The 19,374-nt window shown below is 40.5% G+C and overlaps 1 protein-coding gene across 4 annotated transcripts in view; it reads right to left on the reverse strand.

The window, feature by feature from the left end:
• The window catches only part of adam23a (ADAM metallopeptidase domain 23a), a 106,364-nt gene that overhangs the window by 67,161 nt on the left and 19,829 nt on the right, over positions 1–19,374 (reverse strand). For all 4 annotated transcript variants that reach the window (XM_088930088.1, XM_088930087.1, XM_088930091.1 and 1 more), the window contains exon 4: positions 1,917–1,980. In XM_088930088.1, the coding sequence (XP_088786214.1) occupies positions 1,917–1,980 (64 nt within the window). The remainder of the gene's footprint in view (positions 1–1,916; positions 1,981–19,374) is intronic.

Consider the following 19,374-nt stretch of genomic DNA (forward strand, 5'->3'; position numbering starts at 1 on the left):
GCAAGGCACAGCACAAGCTCTGCTGTTGGTTAGCAGTGCTGGGGCCCTGGGTTCAACTCCTGGGGTGCTCTCTGTGTGGAGTTCATAGGTTCTCCCCGGGTTCATGTTCATGTGGGTTTTCTCAGGGTGCTCTGGTTTTCTACAACAGTCCAAGGATATACTGGTTAATTCTAGGAAAATGGACTGTACAGTATGTACCCTGTGATGGACTGGCGTCCCATCCAGAGTATATCCTGCCTTGCACTCATTGCTTGCCGGTATAGGTGCCCCCATGACCTTGTATTGGACAAAGTCGTAAGAAATGTCCTATTTGGTTTGTAAGCCATTAGCGAATTTGGCTGGATCCTAATGAATGCCTGGCTCTAAACCTCACATCGTTTTCCAGCAATTAGATACAGTAAGCAATCAATCAGAGTCTGCAGAGCTTAGCAAGGGTGATGCTTTCATTTAAGGAAAATAATATTCACAGGCACACTGCACAGATGACTGAGGAGTTGCAATTAGGAAAACTCATTCAGACTTGTGAATTTAAGCAGTAAAGGGAGGGGGGGTCTATGTCTGCTTTGTTAGGCATTAGGTTTCAAAAAGTATTAAGCAATATATTGCTCGCTTTGCAAGCAAATTTGTTTTTTTTTAAGGCACTAATGACAGGAACATTCCTATACTTCTTATACCTCTACCTTTTATATATAAATATCATTGCAGGCTTGGAGCCTGCAGGATTTAAAAAGCAGTGCCACAACATTTATTGTTCCTGTTGTTATTATGTATGATGTCTGTAATGTACTGTCTACATTGTGTGGTGTTGTCTGTTGTTCTGTGTATGTCCCGAGAGCGAATAAGAACATGTACATATGACATCTTTTGACATGTTCTTTTCTATTGCTTTATTTTCCATTTTAATTCATTGTAACATACTGTACTGCTAGAAACCTGGGAAATACAGAAACAATATCGATATATTAACCTTTCTTGACATAGATGTTGAACTAAAAATATGTCTGGTCAAAAAAAGTATTTGTCAAACAGATCAATATGTGTTGCATTAATAGATCTGCAAGTTTTTTTCAATTAACTGACTGCCCCTCAATTGTCTTCCCAATGGTTGTCAATTGTCACCCAACGGTGACAGAAAAGATCAATATGGGACCCACACTATCTCTGGTAGGATGAGTAGGTCTCCAGATAATCCAGCCACATACTGCTCACTCCAAGTTCTCTTCAACGCTCTCTTGATTTGGGCATCAAATTTATCTGTTTGTTGCCACTTTTGATACTAAAAAAGTTTTGATAGGTCAATGGCAAACTCCACAGATCGTACTGCTGGAACGCCCCCATTCTAAAAACAAAATTGCATGCGTAACAATATACTGTATATTTCTGAAATAAAAAAAGCAAAGAGAACTGAGTCAACATGGTCATGATGGACACAAACAAGAGATTATATGAGAGAAAGTACATGCAGGCAAATTCTGGTGGTAGTATGACCAGTCAGTCCTAAAAAATGAATATGTTTTACAGCTGTTCCTCAGTACATTTTGAAACTCATGTTGGAAACAATATAAAGGAACCTGAAATATGACAACTCAGTGGTTATTTATAGTAAGTGCTTTAGAAAGATGGCTGTGTCACAGGCTGGCTGCTAGGATATTTTTAATATTGCAGAGTTTAAACTGAAGATGGGTTATTCATTTGTTCTGATGGATTTTGTTCATTGTATCAGACAGATAAACTCAAAATAGTGAATCTTCAACAATCATCCTAACAAAATCCAACAAATATTTCTACAGTGGTAGTTATCCACATGTCAGTTTGTTGTGATTCCTTCATCTTTTCACAATCAACCATACAAAAACAATCTAGTTGAAGAATTAAGTCCTTAGTGGTTTGCACCAGAGAATTAAAGGGTATCTTACCTTTGACAAAACAGGCTTGTTTTTTTCATAATGGATTTCCACATAGTCAGAGCATAACAGGTCGCTGGAAATAAAAAAAAACAAAACAACAAATTACATTAAATTACATTTATGTTCTTTCATCCTTTACTCGTTCTAACAAAAGCAGTAGTGCGAAGCCAGAATTCTTTCAGTTAAAGAAAGGCCATCTTTGCTAATAATCCAAATAGCCATTAAAGTTAAGATAAGAAACATAAGTAAGTTCACAAGCGCAAGGGGGCCACTTCGCCCATCCAGTTAAGTGATCCCATCTCGCCCCTTTCGCTCAGTAGCTGGTTTCAGACTCCTCCATTTTTTCGCATAAAGGGATATCCCCTGTTTTCAGAGCTAAAGGCGATCAAAAACGAACTGTGTTCTGCGTAGGTGACAGAGTAGAGAGCTCAGCTTACTCGCAAAACATCCGGGCCTAACCACTGTCAGACCGACACTGAACCGACTGAGTCTAGCCGACTGACTTATCCATCTTACAAGTCTTAGCGAGGGGCTCATCCGAAGTGCAGGCTGAGCCCCGTGATCACAGGCCCCATCCTGGGTCACGTCACTGGCCGACAGTGACTGGGATTCACCAAGCAAGGGCACATACTGTAATTGGCTGAGCACCACCGAGGGCAAGGTGAGGATTGTCAACTAGGGCTCTGCTGTGACACAGTGACCCCTGGGGCCTCCCGCGTTCTTGCGGGTATGCAACGCTGAAGAAGAGGGGCATTTCTCTCCTCCAGTCGCCACCTAACTACTGTTATGGGTCTGTGAACACAGGCCATTACCATTAACACATCGCAATGTAGTGTGTGATGTGTTAAAAGCCAAATGGGTCGAATGCGGAGAGCTGGGAGGAGGGTGTCTACACGTCTTCATGTTCCTCTATTTGCACTCACACATAGAGGGGTCCTAGCTGAGAGCTGAGATGTGAAAAACACACAACTGGCTATTCCAGTTTGGGCGGGTTTAAATGACTGCGGGCAGCACAGTGACACAGGTGTCACCATAACGGACTCTAGCAGCAGCACTGGGGCCCTGGGTTCAGCTCCACACCGGGTGTGCTATCTGTCTGGAGTTTGAATGTTCTCCCAGAGTTCGTGAGGGTGTTCTCTGGGTGTTCTGCTTTTCTCCCACTGTCCGAAGACACGCTGGTAGGTTAATCGGCTTCTGGGAAAATCGTCTCTGTGTGTGAGTTTGTGTCTGCGTTGTTTTCTGTGTGCCCTGGAAAGGACTTGCACCCTGTTCAGAATTTACCCTGCCTCATGCCAGTTGCTTGCTGAGATAGGCTCCACCTCCTCAATCCATCTCTGAATTGGAGCAGTACTGTTATTATAGATCTGTCGTTCAGCTACATAAACCGCCACATTGAGCCTCATCGAACTGCCGCCCCAACAAAACAGCCAAGGAGCAAAGGAGACTGCAGCTCTGTGTAAGACTCGGGGGAGTTGGTACTGTAGCTTTCTGTCATGTTCCACTCTGTCACCTGCAGTGGGGGTGCAGTTTCCCCCGCTCCAGATCTAAGTGCTGGAAGGCTAATTTAGCCTGGCTCTCGGTTTTACAGATTGAAAGATGGTTTTTCATTAGTTCCACCTCCTCAGTCATCAGTCATCTTCTGACTTTACTGTCTGTTCTCCCAGTGCTTTCAGGACCCAAGTAAAAAATAACTGATGTTACTTTGATTTTTTTTTTTGGTCAAATGATGTAAACATCCTTTAGAAAACGTACATAGTCTATCCTCCACATACCGTCAAAAGGCATGTCCAAAGTCAGAAAAATTAGTAATATTAAAATCTGAGTTTAGTGTGTTTCTTGACTTAAAAGAAGACTGAATCTCACACGACGAACGTTCAAGGAAATGTGACATATTAAACTACACATTTCATCCCCACAGTCTGACTTGGATCTTACCTAATCCCCCAAAATCTAGCCACATTTTCCAGTGGCTGCTGTGCATCAATAAGGCAAGAGGAAGACCACCTACTCCTGGTATCTTTCAAGTATAAGTATTCATTGAAATCTATGACAATATTCTACCGTCTCCCTCCCACCACAGCCACTCTGAACAGAGTAACTGGAGGTAAAATTGACTTGAAAGCCATATACGGTCCAAGTTTTTTTTTTATTTGATTTTTCTCCAACCAGTTAGCCACTGATGAATGGACTGAAAGCGGTTTCCATGTGTTATTGGCTATAGTACGGTAAAGCTGGACATAAACGTAGTTTGCCTTCTGGGACTTTAAGTAGTGTAAGGTTAAACATGAAGCTTTGAAAGCCAGTTATTTTCCGGTTTCACTTAAGAAGAGAAATGCAATCTGTCTCAATGTGGAAGTGCAGGCCAACGTATCAATACTACCCAAGCCCTCCAGGCTCCAACCCGAGAAAGCACTGAAAATGGAAAGAGAAATGAACATAATTAGATCTGAGCTATTGTAACGCTACACTATCAAAGGTTAATGTTCTGTTTTCCCCTTTCGGGGACGACCCGTGAAGTCACTCGTGATGGGAGCGCGTCACACGAGCTCAAGCGCTCTAATGGTGTGAAGTATAGAGGAGTCCAAGTGACTCCCCAGGGAAGACAAACACAGAAGCGCCACCGGCAAGTGCATAAAAATAGAACTGGCACAGCTCTCGAGCGAGGCAGGTTTCAAGGGAAAAAAAAACAGCCAGTCTAGGTAAAGAATGCAGGGGCTGAGAAGCCATACCGTTTCACACTAAAAATACCTCAAAGTGCCACAAAAGGGGAATTTGTTCATAGAACATAGTGCATACGCATGAACAGCGAGGCAGGGGGGAAAATCTGACAGCCAGTGCTTCGGCTGAGCTTGAACACATACCTCCATTTCTCTACAATTACATGATCATGTGTCAACAGAACGGATAGCACAGTGGCGCAGTGGTTAGTGTTGCTACCTGGCAGCGCGGGGGCCCTGGGTTCAATTCCTGGGGTGCTGCCTGTGTGGAGTTTGCATGTTCTCCCTATATTTGTATGAGTTTCCTCCCACAGCACAATAAAACATGCTGGTAGGTTAATTGGCCCTGGTGTCTGCCTTGCAATGGACTAGCACCCTGTCCAGGGTGCACCCTGCCTGCTGCCTTTTCCTTGACTTCAGCTCCCCTGTGCCCCTAAATTGGTGGTTAAGTGGTTAGAAAATGGATGGATGTTTTTTTAGAGATGATAAATTTGTGCTCTCAGCACAGGCATATGTGCACCAAGCGCATCTAATGACCTAATATTCCATCCCATTCATCCCTTATTGGAAAGCCATTTACTCCTGGTAAAATCACAGAAACACAAAACCAGATCCAGGAGCTGGGACTACACTAAAAAAGAAAAGAAAAAAAAGATCACTTTATGGGCCATATTACAATTTCTTTTGTCTTTTTCGCATACCCCAACTTGTTCTCCATGAGACACACAGACAGGGAGAGAAGCCTGGGGTCAGAGTGTAGGGTCAGCCATTTATATGGCTCCCCTGGACTAGTTGGGGTTAAGGGCCTTGCTCAGGGGCCTAACAGAGTAGAATTCCTCTGCTGGCCACAGAGCCACCTCCATAGAGCCACCGCTCCGCCCCTACACTTTGGAAGGGTGCCAGACCAGCACAGGGCACGTGCGCACACACACACACAATTAAGAGGCACCTAAACTCATATGTCTTTGGAAGATGGGAGGATACTGAAGCACCTGGGGTCATATTCTGTGTGTCTGCTAATTCTGTTACTCCTTCTCAACCTCCTCTCACCCAGTGTGTTCTAGCGTCAGTTAACAGAACTGAAATTTGAAATTTAACAAGTAGAATGAGGATTAAAGGTTCAGCTGGGAAGAAATCATGCTTCCAGACCTTTTCAAACTTCTTCAAGTTTGGCATATTGGTCCAACAAGATGTGTAGGGGAAATACTATCATTAATCTTTTACACAGGCCTTATAACACTTAAACGACATGAAGCAGATATCAGCATTTCCTTTGTAAGATAGAGTAGCGCTCTCGGGTTCACGTGGGTATGCGCCCTCATATGGGTTCATCAAATTAATTCTTACAGTTAACATATTCAAAGAGGAATGAAAGATAAATTCTCGAAATAGACAGCTCTGCATTCAGCAATATGCTTTCCAGTGTTTTTCCACACAGTGGAAGAACAGTCTGGTTGCAGGTTACAACTTTAATTCCCCTCTGTACTGTAGACACTGACTGCACCAGCTTGCAGACAGATAGCTGAACACAAAAAATCATCTCTAGTCAGCTGCTCTGGAGATACTAATCTTTTGAACTGCCTCAAAGGTCTGTCTGGAATTCTAAACAAATTCAGTCTTGTAAACAATGCACAAATTCTTTTGCTTTTTGCAGTCTTTGATTTGGACTTTGTTGATTTCTTTCAAACCAAACTACATATTATGTTACTTAGAAAAATATAAGGTAACCAGCACTTATTTTTCTCAACATTTTTGTCCTGAAAATTAGACACACAATTGCAGAACAATCTTGCCTGGCATGAGCTATTATTTATATACAGGTAAACACTTGTTTTGCTCAAACTACACTTGCATGCTTTTTTTTTAAAGTTACTGGTTCAAATGATTTGTTATAACAGTAACTCGGTGCATTTGTATAACACTGACAGTACCCTCCAAATCTATTCCTACCCTCAATGAAATAGGCTTAAAGATCAAATAATAGATTTTCAGAGTGTACAATGATCCTGGCATTAAAAATCTAAAAATGCTACCTTAACAGTATTGCACAGAGAAACACCATAAATGTTATGTCCAGAAAACATGAGGATCACATTTATTCTCAGCCCAGTAGTTAGTATTTTATGATTCCTCCTCTTGCTGGCTATTTAACTGAAAATATGCCAAATGTAGAGTGCTGTAAGGTTCTGGGACTTCTTAGGGAATGTTTAATAACATTCCCCCATGTAGAAATGCTCTATGCCATTCTGAACCAAGTTAGGATCAAAATGTTCAACTGTACTGAGGTACAAATTGAGATAGCCAGTCAAATTTGTGTGCAGTTAACCATCCCCTTGTCGAATTTGGATGTGGTTCTGGATCAATGGCCTGCTGGAAATCCTGAAACATTTTCTGGTACATGTTGAGTGGTCATGATTTTTCCTATCAAGACAAGGGCGTGAGGACCTGTTCACTAAACCAACCCCCACTACCCCACACAATCAGTATTTTCTCTGCATGAGCTTCCATCTTTTTACGCCACACATATTGCTGGTGAGCATGTCCCAAAACCCCATCTTTTCATTTCATCTAACCACAAGACATTGTTCCAGCTGTCATTCAGGTGATGTTTGCTACGTTTGAGGTGCCTGTTTTTGTACTTTGGCCTCAGAAGAGGCCTCTTGCTTGCAGCATAGCCTAGGAATGCCACATTCATGCAGACAATTTAGATAGTTTTCCAGACTTGATATCCTTTTGCTTTGGGATTTCCGGTTACCTCCGAAGCCACTTCTTTGACAGCCCCTAGTTGCAAGATACACTTGTTTCCTCTTCCTGCCTTGGCTGCCACTATACCAGTAGTCTGAAATGTCTTATGATTCTTTTATAGCCTACCACATTCTCTGGAGTTCGACAGCTGTCTTTGAAGAGCTCTGCCTTAAACCATGATGCAGAATGTAACTACAGAATGTTTTTAGCCTGTTACTTCCTTTATCACCCCAGGAAAACAGGAAACCTACAGTGACTGCTTTATGGTTCTGGGGGCTTCCTTTGTATTTCCAAAGAGCAGAATGTTACTGTAGACTTGTTTTAGCTGACGTTTCACAGCAAACTGTGTGAATTTCTCTGGTGATTACAGCATAACTAACCTGTGAGGCTGTGATTATACCATTTCAATTACCCATTCTGCTATAAATGTGTGTTTCTTCATATTTCAGGAGTATATGAATAAGCAGGGCATTTACGATGCAGATATCACTTAAAGGAGTTTTATTGGATTCAGCATCTGGGAATGGGCTTTCAGTTCTTGGATAAGATTCTGAAGTTAGTTATGGGGACGTTAGTTATGTGCCAACAGCCCCGCTACGCAACTGATCAGCTAGAGAGGAGAGAAAAAATGCTTCACATAGTGCTTGAATTAAGGGGGAGTATCAGGATAGCCAGACTTTCCAAGCCTATAGTGGAATTTAGCCGGTACACCACAGTAAACACCTCTACTCCTTCATAAGATCTTTTAACGACCATGTCGTCAGGACTTAAAAAGAATGAGCATAAAAAGAATAGGAGCATACTGTAACGCGGTCCAATTAACGCTAACCAGACCCCGTCTTGCTTATGTTCTGAGATCTGAACAGCTCAGTCTGTTCGTTCTTTGACTACGTGCTAATGTTCAGTCACAAACCACTAAAGATAGTTTGGGTTTTGTACTATTGCACTGAGCTGCAAGATCCTCAATTTGACATAGCTGTACCTGTTAGTTACTGTATGTTTTATGGCTATTGCTTTCACACTTCAACAGGAACTTGAACTGCACCCCCCCACAAGAGACCTGGTACTGCCCAGAAGAGCAACCCTCCCTCTTCACTGCTATTCAAACTCTATGGAGAGTCTTATACTTGTCCCTTGGACACTGTCTCTAACAGAAGACAATTCAACGTGCCATGTGTGGTTCTTAGCTCTCATTGTTTGCAATGGTATGTTCAAAAGAAAAAAAGAATTTGAAATACTTATAAACTGAAACTGAATATTGAAAAGGAGGTTCTACTTTCTCACAGAAAAAGACTAGGGAAACAGAAAAACCAGATTCTGAATCAGTGGTGGTCCAGGTTTGATGTCTAGAATATTTCATATTGTAGATCAAGTATCTCAGCTTTAGTTTTTTGGTCCAAGGGTTGTCCAGATTTCGACACGACGATAATTTAAACTTTTCAAACAATCAAAAATGAATGACTTGATGGCTGGGTGGGTCAGAAGAGTACCAACCTTACCCATTCTCCCTGTGCAATCAACAAGCTGGTACTATGAGCCGTGATGAAAAAACTGACTAAGTGCTGATGGCTTGGGCTACTGTCAGTATCAGTGAAGGTGTCGCTTAAAGGTGTTATTGTCTTTGTCACCTGGGAATGGGTGTGAGGTTGGGGATGTTATGGTTATAGTTACGGTCTGCTAAAACGCCGCAAGTCAAATTTTCATGGCTGGTTAGCAAGTCGCAGACTGCGAGTGGCAGGAGGAAGGTTGCTACGACACTCACGCTAGTGACGAGTGGGGGAGAGTGTAGTATCGCCCATTTTGTGGTTGGCTTTCGCTACACAGGATGTAAACATAACCTAAAGCCAAGCTATTTGGCTCATGCTCATAACACAGTGTTTGAGGTTTGAGGTTGTAGTTGGTGGCTTACAGGTATTATTAAAATAAAACTATTTTTTGTGCCTGTAAAAGACTAAAAGAACAAAAAAGTAAATCAGGAAAATTACCAGACGACATATTGACGTGTTGGCTGTTACTTCTAGGGAAAAGCAGCAGAATACTCTGGTAAGCCAGGCGGTGTTCAATGGAGGTACAGTTTGTTATTAATACATGTACAATGAAAATTAATTAAAACCAGATGTTAATTTATCAACCTTTATATTCTTATCCAAAACAGTAACACAATAAAATATGCAGATTTCTTTGAGTAAAACCTTTCTTTTACTCTACCCCTCTCCCTCTTGTTCTCTTCTGAAGAGATCAAATCCCCAGATTCAACTTCCACTATTCCTTACCTGACGTAGCTTTCATTTCTCAACATGACACTCTATAAATGCTCTGCGGCGTCTTTTTTTCACATTGGGAAACGTGTCCTGAAGCCCTTTTTGGCAAGATAACCAGGTTTTCTATGCAAAACGTGAGAAGAATTGAATTTTCAGTTTCGCTTTTCTCAAAAGTCAAAATTTAGGAAATGTTAGGCAATGTTATTATGGCAACGTTATATAAAATAGGCATTAAGTACCAGCGAATTCACAAATATCATCGTAGTAAGTATAAAAGAATGACAATTCAGGCTACTTAAAAATACTTCATATCTAGGTGGATAATAACAATCACAGTATCAGTAACAGTAAATTAATGAAGGAAACTGGGATTTCTAATCAATGAATGAGAGGCACACAAAGATGGTATTTCAGTCTTGAAAGTCGCACTGGAGCCAAAGGAATCAATGACTTACAGAGGAGTTTGAGTATGACCTCAAAATGCCCATTAAACACATATAATTGTGTTTCACAGGTCACATTCCAGAGATCCTGCTTACTGAATGTTAATGAGGCTCCAGTAATTTTTCAAGGGCTCTGCAGTCACGTCACGTCCAGACCGTAGATTCAGAACATTGGGTTTTTATATTCCTGAGTTAGCTTTATCTCGTCTATGATCGGCCACTGCTTCATGTGAACAAGGCCTGTGTTCTGAAGAGACAACCTGAACAAGTTACACTCAAAATCAAAATTATAGGCACCAGAATCAACGTAGGACTGGGATCTGTTAGCCAGTGCAAAAACAATACTGTAAAAATAACTACAGTATATCATCCATTTTAGGGGTGGCCTCCATGTTTACATAACTTCTTAATGCAGTTATTTTTCTAATGCGATGGACTTTGTAAGTGCACTGCTGTGCAGAGGCCTTGGACATTGTATATTATTTTACTCTTTCATTTAGATTTTCCTACCTATTCAAAAACACAGTTTTCTCCTCAAGATAATACTTAATCCCGATCAACCTTTCTTGCTATGCAAAACTTAAGGTAGTTCAGTTTTACATTTTAAATGTTTACATTTAAACTTTTACATTTATGAATATATGCAGAGAAATAAATTATGTTAATAAGGAGAGATGCTGGACAATGAGTCAATTCAATTTAATGGGTCAATGTGACAGGTTAGCTACTGCAATACTTTGTACTGGCTACTTATAGACAGTTTAACATGTGTTGTTGAGATCAAATTTGTGTTCCATGTGTGCTGAAGTGGCGTTTTCATGTGCAAAGTATACAAAAGTGTGCAAAAAATAGCAACAGACTAGACACTAAATAGCTACACACTCCAAGGTGCTAACACTTCATTCAGCATTTTTTTTTTATGATGACAATTTTCAAAAGAAAATTTTGTCTCTTCCTGGGCACACACGTAATTTGGCCCTTGCAGAAAGGTCATCTCAAGGTCACCTAGTATCCCGTGTTCAGTAACCCGACAGACGTCTGTGTACAGCTCTAGAGAGTTCAGTACACTCTGATAAGAGTGTATAACACTGACCATCCCCACATCTTGAGGCTCAACGACACAGGAGAGAAGACCTGCAGTAGTTTGAGAGACAAGCATGAAGCCTGAATTCTAACTCACCGACTTATATATCTGAGCACTGAGAAAAGTTGATTTCGGAGAAATATTAATAATGTTGTTGTATTCCAGATACAATAATAATAATTATTATTATTGCTTACACTTACAATATATAGCGCTTTTCTGGACACTCCACTCAAAGCGCTTTACAGGTAATGGGGACTCCCCTCCACCACCACCACCAATGTGCAGCCCCACCTGGATGATGCAACAGCAGCCATAGTGCACCAGTACACTCACCACACACCAGCTATCAGTAGGGAGGAGAACAGAGTGATGAAGCCAGTTCATAGATGGGGATTATTAGAAGGCCATGATTGGTAAAGGCCAATGGGAAAACTGTCCAGGACGCCGGGATAACATCCCAACTCTTTTTGAGAAATGCCCTGGGATTTTTAATGACCACAGAGAGTCAGGACCTCAGTTTTACGTCTCATCCGAAGGATGGTGCCTGTACACAGTATAGTCATGTCATGTCATTTGCCGAACAGCTTTATACCATACGTTGTTGCGGGAAGCCGGAGCCTACCCGGCAAGCAATGAGAGCAAGGCAGGGTACACCCTGGATGGGACGCCAGTCCATCGCAGGGCAGGTGCAAGCCAATCATACATGGGGACAATTTGGAGGCCAAGGTTAAGGCCGAGGGGGGAAATTTGGCCCAGACACAGGGATGGCTCCCTACTCTTATTGAGAAATGCCCGGGGATCTTTTATGACCACTGAGAGTCAGGACCTCGGTTTAACTCTCGTACAAAAGACATCGCCCACTACAGTGTCCCCACCGCTATACTGGGGCATTAGGACCCACACAGACTGCAGGGTGGGCGCCCCCCGGTGGTCCCACTAACACCTCTTCCAGTAGCAACCATATCTTCCCAGGAGGTCTCCTATCCAGGTACTGGCCAGGCTCAACCCTGCTTAGCTTCAGTGGGCTGACAGTTTTGAGTTGCAGGAGGATATGGCTGCTGGCTTGAAAAAAGACAAAGATCCAGTCCTGCTTCATTTTAGGGTAACTTGCTGACAATGTTAAGCCACTCTCCCATATTATAACCACAGCCACAAAGCTGTATTAACACATACAGAAAGTAATATCTGTGGTTGATTCTATGTTATACAGATTCAGGTGATTATGAGATCTATATGCCAGTCCTTCAGCAATGGTGTTAGCTGGCAAAAAGTGTTGTTCCCAGTTTGCAATTTCCAGGTACTCTCCTCAGGGATGCTCACTTTCACATCCATTTCAGGTTGTCTTTGGAACATTTGGCTCAAGTTGTCAATTCAACACGTCCGTCTCTGGGTGTGATATTTAATACCCAGCACTGTACAGTACATCACTGTATGATCCTGATATAATGTTGTATGTAGACAAAGGTTTTTAATCCCTGTTTGATCTGGTAATTGTTTTTTTCAGCTTCAATTCAAGATTTATATTACAAATAATCAAGCCATCAAAATACTTCCTTCATTGGTCATTTTAGCAATATTTTTAATGCCCGTTTAATCTATGTCACAACCCATTCAGTTCATACCTGGATATTAAAGAGGCATTAAGCCTCCTGCTAAAATGACTAATATTTAAGATGCTTTTGGAAAAACAAAAGTTTTTTGGCTATTACATGAAATACATCTCTGTGGCATTCCATCTTCCAAAACTGTATCACTCTGTATTAGACCATGTACAGTATATCAGACCCAAAGGATGGTTTGTAAAAAATAATGGTACAAATGGAAGAGAAAACACTAAACAGACTACACAGAGGATTTCTTTTTCGTAATACTTTCAGAATTATCACACTTTGCAAACAATAATTATAGATATAGATTTTGTAGCCGTGTTGTTCGTATGCTATTTTGGCTTGTGTCAAGAAACAGCTGGATGAATTAGGTACTAGCAACCAAATGAACTAAGTGAGCCTCTGTAACCTTTCTTATGTTCTTACACAAGACATTTTCTTGCGATTTAAATGTTAATAACATATGTAAAGATTCAGTACACGTCTCTCTAAATTAACCTAAACAAGGCCTGAGGCTCTTGGCTCCTCTCTTGAGCCAAGAGACTCCTTAACCCAGCACTTTGCATGTAGCCAGGTCTCCAGACATATCAATCAGCTGTATTCATAATTTATTTCACTTTTATTGAAATGGACTCAGGAAGCCACCTTGCTCAGGCCCCAAAAAAATCGATGGTGATCAACATAATAGGCTTTTGTACTACAGGTACAAGCGCAAGAAAGACTTCAATTAGCGAAGTACACCTATGTGTTTTTAAGAATGTTAAAGAGAAACACGCTCTGCCAGATGATTTCAACTAGAAGCACTGAACGACAAAATTAAAATCCATTCAGCTTTGTTACAACCTACTGCCCTATTTGATAAACTGCTAGAAATTTCAGAAATAAAACAAAACTTGTGATATAATACAACATTTCCAATATATAAATCAATTTTTACTTATGAACAAGATTTTCTTTACCTAAGTGCAATAAGAAAACTATAGTATAGAATATTATAGTATATAAGACTATTTAGTCTTGTAAACTACCTTTACCTCATGTTATGGAAAATGATCCACATCAACATTTTTTTTTAAAGTATCAGACACCATAATCACACATTTTGGCACTGTAACCTAATCCGTATATTTTATGTAATAAAACAGCTGGATCTTATTGTAGACCTCACTTACAGTACAGTGTATTACCGTGCAACTTTCAATATCCTCAATGTCTTCTTCTGTTTCATGTACTTAAAAAAAAATCTATTTCTGAATTGGAAATGTGGGGAAATGTATCTCTAATTTGTTAAATGTATCTAGTAACAGATCATGTTTCCTGTGAAAAGCTCATAGCATCAGTATGGGACAAAGCCAGAGAAAATGAATCTGTTTAGAACTCTATTGCATTGTTTCTAGATATCACTAAAAAAAACTGAAACCTCTTGGTCCTATTTTTAGCTCTCAAAATGGCTTGCTGTGTATGCCAATTTAGCTTCACTGAAAAACAAAAGGAAAATTCTAGTAAAATGGCACAAAATTAGCTTTTCTATTACAGTTCCAATCACAGATCATTTTACTGCCCTTCTTCATGCCTTTTTCATGCTTTTCAGGATTTCTAATATGAGACTTTATCATACAAGAAGTTAGGGGGTCCCAATTCAGGTCCAAACACTTGGTGGATTTTGGTCCATCTGAAGACGAATTTAAATTACTACACCTTTAAAAGCCTTAACAGTATTTTCAATTTGAGATGGGGTTTTTTTTCAGTTTGTAAATTTAAACATTTGCCTCTACTCTGTGTTTCTTACGGAACTGAAAGTTTTCTGACCTTGGAGAAGATAGTATCTTGCAAAGGCTCAAACCAAGCAGCTTGTTCGATCAATTAAGGATTTAAGTAAAAAGCTTACCAGCAATGAAACCTGAGAGGTGTGGGTCTCCACCATAATAAACTATTCTTTAAAACTAAAGATTTTAAAAGTGCACACAAAAAGACTTGCATTGTTAAACTATGTTGGTCTAACAAAGCAACTATTGCTTGTTTACAAACATTTGACAACATTTTCTGTTTTCTTTTACTACTGCTTTTAAGAGTTTTGCAACCGTTCTAAGATTCCTTGATTCATTTACAATAATTAATTTCAAAGTATGGAAATTCATATTTAATGCAATAGAATTATCTATGCACTTAAACAGTTGACTCTTAAGTTACTGCTTCAGAGTTGCTCTTTCTAATTAAAAAGCAGGCTATAACATTCAATACTGATAAAATCTGCTTTACAAATCTCTTTCTAAAACATTTTCATTTTTTTTTTGTTGGCACAGCGTCCTTTATATGAGGTTGTCACAGAGTGTCTCGACGGACAGGGTTGTACAATACAATAAGTCAAAAGGAAATTAGTGTACTGTAAGTACTGTACATGCAAAGTCGCACAGAGGAGAGAAAAATAAATCTCCAAGTGTCCAAGGCCTGACTGTTTGTCTCATCTACAGGCACAAGCTATTTGTATTTGAATGACAGTATATGTGTGGCCATGCTGGGAGAGGTTGTGTGTATTCTGTGAGCATATGCAACTCACAACTGGCAACTCGCTGAAGCTCAGCAGGTGTGAGCCTGGTCAGCACCTGGATGGCAGACCTCCTGGGAAAAACTAAGGTTGCTGCTGGAAAATGGTGTTAGTGTGATCAATAGGGAGTGCTCACCCTGTGTGGGTTCTAACACCTCAGTATAGTGATGGGAACACTATACTGTAAAAAGGTGCCATCCTTTGGATGAGACTTAAAACCGAGGTCGTGGCTCTCTGTGGTCATTAAAAATTCCAGGGTGTTTCTCGAAAAAAGTAGGGGTGTTACCCCGGCGTCCTGGCCAAACTTCCCCCTGGCCTTTACCAATCATGGCCTCCTAATAATCCCCATCCCTGAACTGGCTTTATCACTCTGTTCTCCTCCCCACTGATAGCTGGTGTGTGGTGAGTGTACTGATGCTGTTCAGCGCACTGTCACATCATCCAGGTGGGGCTACACATTGGTGGTGGTGGAGGGGAGTCCACATTATCTGTAAAGCGCTTTGAGTGGAGTGTGTGTGAGTATGTAAGTGTAAGGATATTATGAGTAGTATAGTATTTTTATTTGTGTTTATTCTACCTTATTATTATTCCATTGGGGTTAGAGTAGGACAGATGACAGCAGATGTGCACTGTAAGAGGGAGTGGGTGTGTCCTAGTCCCCTGCGTTGCTCTGATCTAACAATGTCCTGGTTCACCTAGGGATTCGCACCAGGTGGAGTCGGTGCTGTGTGAAGGCAGGAGCAGCCCAAGTCTTTCTCGTGGAGGATGAAGCTCAGGGATGGCTGAAGGGCCAGGAGTGAGGGAAAGGGGATGGGACTGCATATCTTCCATGAATTTCTCCAATTAAAAAAAAAAGTTGGACTGCAGCACTGCACTGTACACCTACAGTATATTGGTCAAGTCATTTCCTGCATCCATAAAATGCAAAGTGTTGAAGTATGGTTAGTGCTTAGTATGAAGAAGAAACAGCTGCTAAACTGACAAAGAATAGAAAAACTATTCAAAATCAACAGCTCATCACCGAAGAGCAAAATAAGTGTTGCCAGATCGCATCACTGAAAAGTACTTCAAGTCAACGGTATTTCTGGCATTTTCTTGTTATGGATGAAAAAAAAATACAGTTTAGAAGCTAGAAAGAAGTAAGCTACCTCAACAATTGCCCATTTTTGGGGGGACAGGTAAATTTTAAAGGCAAGCATTTAGAAACCATTTTACCTGCTTTGCTACTTTCCTTCTGAACTTGATACAACACCGCGGTAAAAAGTCTGAACTGAGCTTGCCTTTTCCGTTATTCTGTGTACTCTTTCAAGTAGGAGCTCTAACCCAGGAACCAGACAGGAAACCGACAATCTGAGACACAACTGTCTGAGCCTCTGATAATTAAATCCTCTTCTCTCATTTACTCTCTATTTTCCTTGTGGGGTTGAGTTCCCAGGTGCCAGAGAATCCATTTCCATATACTGTACTTCTCAGTTATCACTGTCAGTGCTGGGACCATTTGGAAACTCCAGTTTGCGGTGATACTGGCCTCAATAGAGATTTATAGAAATGCTTTTGCTTAAGGCACTTTATAGGCAGAGACCCAACTTAAATAAGTAAATGGGATTTTATCTTGAGTTAAGGGAAATTCAGATATACCGTAAGAAACCTGATCACCAAAGGATCCACCACCAATATTTGTGGCCAAAAGCAATCTGGGCATCCCTCTCTTTGATAAGGGAAACTATAATACATAAAGCTTAATATGGTGATAAAATCTATGTGACTAAAAACTGGAAGCCATGTGCTCTATAGAGCTCGTGGCAAGGAAAACACCAGATGTCAAATTCTAAAAAGGCTGCAATGCTGAAGGTGAAGATGGAGTTAGGCCAACAGGTAGGGAATTATCACTGTCAATCTCAAAAGCAACAAACAAGAAGTAAAGATTCTAAACATAGTCACCCAGCACAAAAGCAGAAAGCCCTTTTCAGCCTATAAATAAAAAAAAAAACGAATTTTCATGCAAACCAATTACCCCATTGCTTATGATCAGAATATTTTGACTGGTTCACTCAAGCATGGCTGTACCTTATTGCTCAAATCCAAATTCATTGAACCTACGACACATGCCCTACTTCCAAGCTTCTGTTTCTCAGGCTCTTGCTAGTAATGATAGTCGCAATCTGTGTCCGTTTTCCTTCCAGACGTCTCTCCCCGGGGCTTAGACGACAGACATCTATTCTTCAGTCCCATAACCACCTGCTAGCATCCACACTGGGTTAAATGTAGCTCCAGAAACTCACTGTCTGTGCCTCATGGCCCTCTGCTGCATCAACACCTCAGCATTAATGTACAATATCTCTCTTTTAAGCAGGTCTACTCAATCCTTTGTGGATCCGACGGACTTATCAATATAGACTGGTCTCATTCATCAGATCAGGTAGGTTACGGTGATCCTATCAATACATGTACTGTATTCTATACACTTTTATCATTCAAAACTAGGCAGAAAAAGCCAAAATATTGACTCGATTAGTCAATTGTGGTCTCCATTACAGAGAGTTTACTTGTACACATGGAATATCAATCATTTCCTCCACTTTACCATGTTTCCTTTATTGAATCAATCATATTGTATGCTCAATATTTGTTACGTACTGCAGCCTGAAGCTATTGGTATTCTGCATTAGTGTATGTGGGGCTTTCTCGGTTCACTCCAACTCATCCCTGAGTCAGGCTGGGGTCCCTCAAAACCAAACTCTCATCGATAAAATTTCTTTGTTTTATTATTATTGCAAAAAAAATCAGCATTGTACTGTGGGGGTCTGGAACAAGCAGCTCAGCCGTGACCTGGAAAATGACACACTGGCTTCTTCCAAAAATGTCCTAGATGAGCTTCTCAGATCATTTAACTACTACAGACTAAATGAGCCAAGTGGTCACCTCTTGATTCTAATCATTATTATTTTCCTAGTGTTATAAAGCAGTTCTTAGTGTCATAAAGTTATTTATATTCATGGCATATAAATACTACAAGATCAAGAAAGAAATCTGCATCACCTTTCAACGCACTGAAAATATCACAAAAACGGATCATTCTCCTGTAATTCTGGTATCAAAGGGAACAAGCTAAAATAATATAAAGAAGAAATGTTGCTTTTTTAACAACATCATTTATTGTCCAAACTTCTTTGTACCATTCATGCGACATGTATCCAGAAGTTCCTTTTAATTGGTGTACTTCAAGATAAAGTTAAAACTACGTTTATTTCAATCTTATAAAATTATGAAAAGCTACATTTCTAAAAGCCTGAGGAAAGTTACTTTTGCTGTACGCAACTAAGAAAGCCGACAAATGTGTTTCTCAAACCACTTAACCATTATATATCTCTACAGCCTAAATAGGTTGCTTCATAGTCAAATTGAATTATTTAATTTCTTATAAGAAGATAAGATATATATTAAGAAGGGGTTAACTGATTCCTTTATGCACAAGGACTGGACTTCTTGTGACACAAGACATTCCAGGCTTAGAGTTATGGCAGGAAAGGGGGACAACTGATAAGGATTCCAGATGCCAGCTAGAAACCCCCCTTCCCAAGGAAGGAAACCTAAAACTGACCATTAAGAGTGACCAAAGTCTGGGAACTGTCCGAACACCGTGACCTCTCCCCATTACCATGGAAACGAACTAGGTCAGAAGTGGCTGAAATGTGCAATATAAAGCAGATGTTTTGTACCTGTATTTGGAACAATACTTCCGTCTTATTGTTCCTTGCATGCAAGAAAACTCATCTGTTTAAACTTCAACTCGGGATCCAGAACGTATTTGTCTGTTACAACATATTCAATAAATGTCTTTCTCTGGGAGTGCTGCCTATTTCTTTAGGCTTATTGCTGAGCTGTTTATTACTGCAGCTCTATGAGGAAGACGGAAAAGTACATTTTTCTCTGTAAAGGTCAGAATTGATATTCTCACTTTGCATCCGTACCTTCTGTAGAATTAGCCAACAATTCCATTAAAAGAACATGAGAACATGAAAAAAGGTGTTCAGGTTACATGAAAGGGGGGCATGTGGGCTC

This window comes from Atractosteus spatula, chromosome 13 (genome assembly GCF_055471065.1).
Source record: "Atractosteus spatula isolate fAtrSpa1 chromosome 13, fAtrSpa1.hap1, whole genome shotgun sequence".
NCBI lineage: Eukaryota > Metazoa > Chordata > Actinopteri > Semionotiformes > Lepisosteidae > Atractosteus > Atractosteus spatula.